The following is a 6,224-nucleotide window of genomic DNA, read 5'->3' on the forward strand; positions in this document are numbered from 1 at the left end:
TTCTTGTCCGTTTGCCTTTGCAGTTCTCAGCTGCGCCCACACCGAGCTCTGCAGACTCTGGTGCTGTCTGCATCGCTTTTAACAAGGCTGGTGTGTTGGTGACGAGGGGACAGGCCTGCGAGCGATCAGACTGATCCAGTCAGCAAACGTCAGAATCCCCGTTTCCCTTTGGGCGGATATTCCATACACTCGCCCTTGCAGCATCACCAACTTGGTGCAAGGGCAGGCTTTGCTTCTGGCTCCTTGTCATTTATCACATATTAGCAGGTCGGGTGCATAGTGTCGGTGTGGTGGGAAAAACAGGCCAGTGAATACTGAACACGTCACTTGAGTCTGGGATTAAATAAACCCTACTGCAAAGCTCCTTGAGGATTTAATTCTTTGTGTCCTGCCCAATTCATAACATGAAACCCCTGAGGTGTGAAGTGTTTTTCACCAGTCAGACAGAGATTCAAATAGAAATGGCACTGCAGAACATTGAGCATCACTGTGACTCCTGTGACTTCCTTCGTCCAGCAGGTGGCGTGCCCAGCAGACAGCCAGCATGTCAGTGTTTCAGTACAAGTGAAGGGAGAGGGCAGTAGAGGACTGTGCCACGGGTGGTATGCAAACAATGAGCAGCCATCGCTCCACAGGGAACTCACCCAATGAAGTGATGGACTAACCCATGTGGACACATAAAACTTTATCCACCGTTAAACAAACCCAAGGCAGCACTTTATTGTGTCCGTCTGTGCTGATACTACCATGGAACTCTGCCCGAGTGCTTAGAGAAGATACTTGCCGCCTTCAACAGAAGAAATAACAGTGCTAAGGTGTCACTTATTTGTCCCAAGCATGTGGCATGTGTTTGTTTTTTTAAATAGCCTCAGTATATCAGTTTATAAGTGTGCAGTATATGATGACTGTGCAGGTTTTCAAGAAGACCCAATATCCCCAGACCTGTCGCCACAGACTGTAAACGTGTGTCGTTTGTCTAGGTGTTTTTGCCTCATTCAGCTGTGCACTGTGCGTACAGTCGAGTTTTTGATTGAAATGAATGGTCAATGGAAAAACCCTTACAGAGCACTTCACTCTCATTTGTATTTGAAAGAAGAAGAACAAAAAGCCCAGCTTTAAGTACAGGGTTAAAAGAGCATCCATCATGTAGGTTTATTGAAACCTCCATCAACTATATGCTTGGACTCCATAACGTCATTTTTAAAAGAAATTCACCTTTTCTGCATTTAAACTCAATGCCTGGGAGATTCAATAAGAAAAAAAAAAGAAAAAAGCAATGTTTGCCATTATTTTGGTAATCACTAATTCCACTTTCATTGTGGGAGCTGAGTGAGATCTTTTGCACTAACCCCCCCCAAAAGTTGTACCACTTGAAAGAATCACCTTGGGCTAATGTGGAGAGATGTTTTTTTTGCTTAGTCAAGATGATTATCAGAGAAAATATTAATAATGCCAGGGAGGTTTTTCAAAAAGAGAGATGTTGATTTAGCTCCAGTCCACATTCACATTTTCTTTTGCAAAGTTCCTCGGGTACAACGCACTGAAATCACCACTTTTGTATTGTCAGGAGTGGCAGGTGATGGTGGTCCTCCTGGCAAACTGTGTGTTTCTAACACAGTATGTGTTCTTTAGTGGCCTGACTCTATGATGCAAGCACAATTTGAAATCTTGGCCTTACACTAGAAGGATTTCATTTCAAAGTGCTCTAAATCCATCTATACTCATAACTCATATCTTTTCATCTGTCAACATTTCTGAAACACATATAATCTTTGTCTCGAGAAACATTTACGTAATATACGTAACAAATAACAATCCTGACTGTTCTGTCTGGTTAGGCTATTATTTATTTTCTCAGCTGACATGTTGGAGATTTGAAACGTATTGTCTTTGGCACGACAACAAACTAAAATAAAACATAGTATGTCCAGACTACACTCAATCCTGTCGCAACCCATCAAGAAAGTGCAGCTGAAACAAACTGAACTCTTTTGTTTTTAATACATTTAAGTGAGAGAAAGAAACAAAAAAATCACATTTGCCCTTCCCATACATTTACAGGAAATCATGAACATACTGGTCCAAAGATATGAGAGAGCTTCCTCATCATTAACATGCAATGTCATTATTTTCAAGGTTTCCATAACAGGGGGGTGTGTGTGTGTGTGTGTGTGTGTGCACGCGTGTGTGTGTGCTGTGCTTTCCCGGCACAGATGAGAGTGAGACGTGCATGTGTTGGACAGGAAAGCCTTCACGTTTCGAACAGGTTGAAATGTTTGTGTGCAGATACCGATGAGTCAACTTACGCCTGTCAGAGTCGAATTTCTGACCTTCAGTGTTCAGTAAATGTACATTTTTATTCTTGAAATATCGTTGAATGGCTGCAGAGCTTCACTATATGTTGGCATTGCTTGGTGTGACTATTACACACTACCAGTGTTTACTTTTTTCTCAGCCTCAGTTACAGTTGTGACATACTTACCACCTTTTTCCCCCTGTTGAGGACTCAATCTTCCAAATGCACTGTTAACTTTGCAAATTTAAGACAGGTTTTTATTCCAAACATTTTCACAAACATGGTCGTCGCCAAGTGCTTTACAGAAAACTAACGATACAAACACGGACATAAACAAGGATAAACAAAACAATGTGCTTATGATTATGTATTTGCTGGCTGTCGCTACAAAAGGAGACAGCACAAATGTGGGAACTCCTGAGACCAGTGCAATTTCTTTTGAGGCACGTCCTGGAATTAGTTACAGGGACTCCAGTGTCCAATGTGTTGTCAGGTATTGCACAACTCTTCACTTCAAGTCGGAGCAAGTGAACTGTGCAAGGTGGTGACCTCAGAAGAGTTAAAGGAAGTTAAATTTAACTAACCGTCTTAACTGATTTCCTTAAATGAGGTCAGGTTAGCGCTGGACAAGTTTCTGCGACGGATTCTTGTTCCCAAAGTTTGGGCACATTCATCACACACTGAGAGAGAGAGAAAAAATAAGTTAAAAGATGTCAAACCTGAGCAGATCATGTTTTGTTAGATTCTCAGTTATAATGGTGAATAGTGGAAACATACACAATTGAAATCTCAACTGAAAATAGGGCGTTGTATCATAAACCATTTATGCTACAATCTAATATGAAATCCAATCAGGTTTTTTCGAGAAAAAAAAGGGATAGATAAAGGGTGATGGGGCAAAAATAAAATCCGTCTAGGTTCATTAGAAAAGTTTTTGTTGCGCCACAGTCTTTCCAAATCACAGTACAGCTGCAGCGTCTTTGTGTGCCCAATAAATGTCACTCCCCTCAAAAAGTTGGAATGAGTCAAACCTGTGCCATCTTAAAGAGGGGAGCCAGCTCAACATGTATGGATGTGTCCAAACATACGATCATCTCACAACAATTTAAGACCCCTCAGAGAAACCTAAACCTCCTCATATCTTCAGATCGTCTATTCTAGTCTTGTTGTTGCTGTGTTTGGCACTGCGGCCGGGCCGGGCCTGCGTAGGTGACCCAGGGGCTGATCCTGCTCCCTTCTCGCCTTTCAGGTCACATTCCTCTGGCTTGCTGCTGCTCCTCTCCACCGCCAAGTTGTCCTTATTCTGTCTGTAAGCCGCCTTGCTGTTGTAGGGGTGGAAGGACGAGTCTGTGCCCTCAGACAGAGGGGAGAGGTCGTAGCTGGGCACGGGAGGGTAGGCAGGCTGGACCTGGTGGAAGTAGTCCTCGTAACTCGGTGCAAAGGGCACAGCGGCATCGCTGGGCTCCTTGGAGACACTCCCAGTGGGCCGTCGCCCTCTGTTGCACGTGATGCCCTGGCGACACTTGGTGAAGCCCAGGTGGTAGATCTCTATGAGGTTGAGGAACAGAGACAAGCTGGCCACCGCCAGCATGAAGATGATGAAGATGGTTTTCTCAGTGGGACGGGATATGTAGCAGTTTACCACATTAGGGCAGGGTGGCCTGTCACATGTGTACATGGGCTTCAGCTCAAAGCCGTACAAGAGATACTGAGCCACAATGAAGCCCACCTCAAACAGGGTCTTAAAGACCACATTAAAAACATATGTGCGCAAGAGCTCCCCCTGAAGGCGCACTCTGCCGTGGTCGTCCCTCACCAGAGCCTTTTTGTGATGAACGTCTACAATGAGGGCCTGCTTGTCTGGGTGATGAGGGAGTTTTCTCTCCCTCTCTTTATGCTTGTCCTCCATGCGCACCAGATGGAGGATGTGCCCCAGGTAGATCAACGTTGGCGTGGACACGAAGATGATCTGCAGCACCCAAAAGCGGACGTGGGAGATGGGGAAGGTGACGTCGTAGCACACATTCTCGCAACCGGGCTGCTTGGTGTCACAGGTGAAGCCCGACAGCTCGTCGCTCCACACCTTCTCTGTCGCAGCGCTCAGGATCAAGATGCGGAAGATGAACAGGACGGTGAGCCACACTTTCCCCACCACGGTGGAGTGTTCCTGGGCTTTTTCTAGAAGCTTCCCCAGCAGGTTCCAGTCCCCCATGGCTGTGTGAGCTCAGACCGAGGCCTACAGAATCATGGGGGGGGGAGTTCAAACACAACAACAGTCACTTCATTAGAGTTTTGATTTGTATATAAAGTAAATCTATTCCATTACCAACATTGAAGTCAGCTTCAGTCTATTCATTAAAAGGTCTCACCAAGTTCAGCACAGCTCAGACAAAATGAGTCTCTAGGGAGCCAAGTGACTGAGTGTAGCAGGTAGTGGCCTTTTCCACGTGGACTCAGACGGGATTATATTTACTTTAGGAGGGTATATATTTGGCAAGTGTGGACAGGGCTGGGTGGTGGTGGTGGTGGGGGGTGGGGGGATAGGTTCCAGTCATGAGTTTGCGGCTCCTGGCCTTCATGACCCGAGCGGCAGCAACATGATCCACACGAACTGGAATCAAACACCAGGCAGATGTGGTGGAAGTGCAAATTAGAAACAGTTGAGTAATGTTGGTACTGTCAGCTCCTGTGACACATTATGTTATAAATATATTCTCTTGGCAGATGAATGTACAGTACAGTGGGAGGATGGCAAAGTCAGAGTATGCTCCCGCGAGGGAGAATAAATTCTGATAACTGCTGAAATGTGCCAGGTGAACTGGTCTGCCACCAAAGATCTATGTAGTCTTTTAACGACTGTAGACCGGAGTTGTAGTTATAACAAAGGTGTGCTTCCAATATTAAAAGTTTAACACCACTATTATTAGGAGAAAAATGTGGTTTCCTCAAGGTTGTGGAAACAAGTAACTTCTACTATTCCCACTCAAGACAGCTGTAAACAAACTACAACTTTTGGCCCCAACATGCACCTTTAATGTGTCTGAGGTTTATGTCTAACTTCATCTCCTGAAAGAACACAAACTTCAATCCACACGAAATGTTCAAGTTCCCTGAAGAATCACACAGAAAGTCATATTTACTGGTTCAACGCACCTTGTCAGCTAATAAATCCCCTGTGGTGAAGCACTGCACGTCTTTGAGGGTCCATGAGGCCGCCCTGCTTCACCGACGGGCCTCGGTGCAGAGTTGATCTCCGGGCCCCCAGCGATGCCCTTGAATGGACAGGAAAAGTGGCCACAGTCTCTGTCCACACCACCAAAACCCCCTGACTCAGTCTTCTGTCTTCAGACACAGCTCAGGCAGGAATCAGGATCCAGGCCCCGGGGTCTTCCACTGACCACAACACACACACACACACATACTGTAGCCTGCTGGATGCGCTCTCTACCATGTGTGCCCCCAAGCCACCCCCCACTCCTCGAGGTTAAATTTGGCTCTGGGCAAACTCTCCAATATAAACTATCAAAGCCACTCTACTTGCTTGTTAAGAGTGAGTGACGGGGCAACTGGCCAATGGCTTTGTCTTGTAAGTCTGTCTGGCCACAAGTGCCCCTGGGGTCTAAATATAGCACGAGGGTCTCTGCTATCATGGGGGGCGGTATGATTTGGAGAGGAGTAGCCATTTGCATCCGCAAGTTTCAAATCCCAGTGGCAGGAAGGAGGGACGTCAGTGAAAAAGTTCATTTCCAGAAAACCAGCAATGACACCCAGATTCACAGTCGTGGGCACTGAAATGGAAAACAATATATATATATAATATAAAACAATAATATGAACAATATTGACAGTTCATTATTCTGTCAGTTTATGACAACACTTGACAGAAACCTGCAATAAAAAAAAAATAAAGTTGGATCAAGTGCATTTG

General features: G+C 45.3%; 1 protein-coding gene across 2 annotated transcripts; it reads right to left on the minus strand.

Moving 5' to 3' along the window:
* Nucleotides 1–1,982: 1,982 nt before the first annotated feature.
* LOC118319807 (gap junction alpha-3 protein-like) lies at nucleotides 1,983–5,866 on the minus strand. 2 transcript variants are annotated; one of them, XM_035650463.2, is made up of 3 exons: nucleotides 5,450–5,864; nucleotides 4,666–4,907; nucleotides 1,983–4,532 (listed from the first exon to the last, which is right to left on the minus strand). In XM_035650463.2, the coding sequence occupies exon 3, from the start codon at nucleotides 4,506–4,508 to the stop codon at nucleotides 3,432–3,434; it is 1,077 nt and encodes a 358-aa protein (XP_035506356.1). In that variant the 5' UTR covers nucleotides 4,509–4,532; nucleotides 4,666–4,907; nucleotides 5,450–5,864; the 3' UTR covers nucleotides 1,983–3,431. The 2 variants fall into 2 exon arrangements, with proteins under 2 accessions (XP_035506356.1, XP_035506357.1); XM_035650464.2 differs by lacking the exon at nucleotides 4,666–4,907 and having other exon boundaries at nucleotides 5,450–5,866.
* Between the last annotated feature and the right edge of the window lie 358 nt (nucleotides 5,867–6,224).

Source organism: Scophthalmus maximus, chromosome 9, assembly GCF_022379125.1.
Source record: "Scophthalmus maximus strain ysfricsl-2021 chromosome 9, ASM2237912v1, whole genome shotgun sequence".
Classification (NCBI taxonomy): Eukaryota; Metazoa; Chordata; class Actinopteri; order Pleuronectiformes; family Scophthalmidae; genus Scophthalmus; species Scophthalmus maximus.

What these genes read in the sequence shown, in the direction of transcription:
- LOC118319807 (XM_035650464.2), bottom strand. Translation starts at nt 4,508, where the DNA reads ATGGGGGACTGGAACCTGCTGGGGAAGCTTCTAGAAAAAGCCCAGGAA.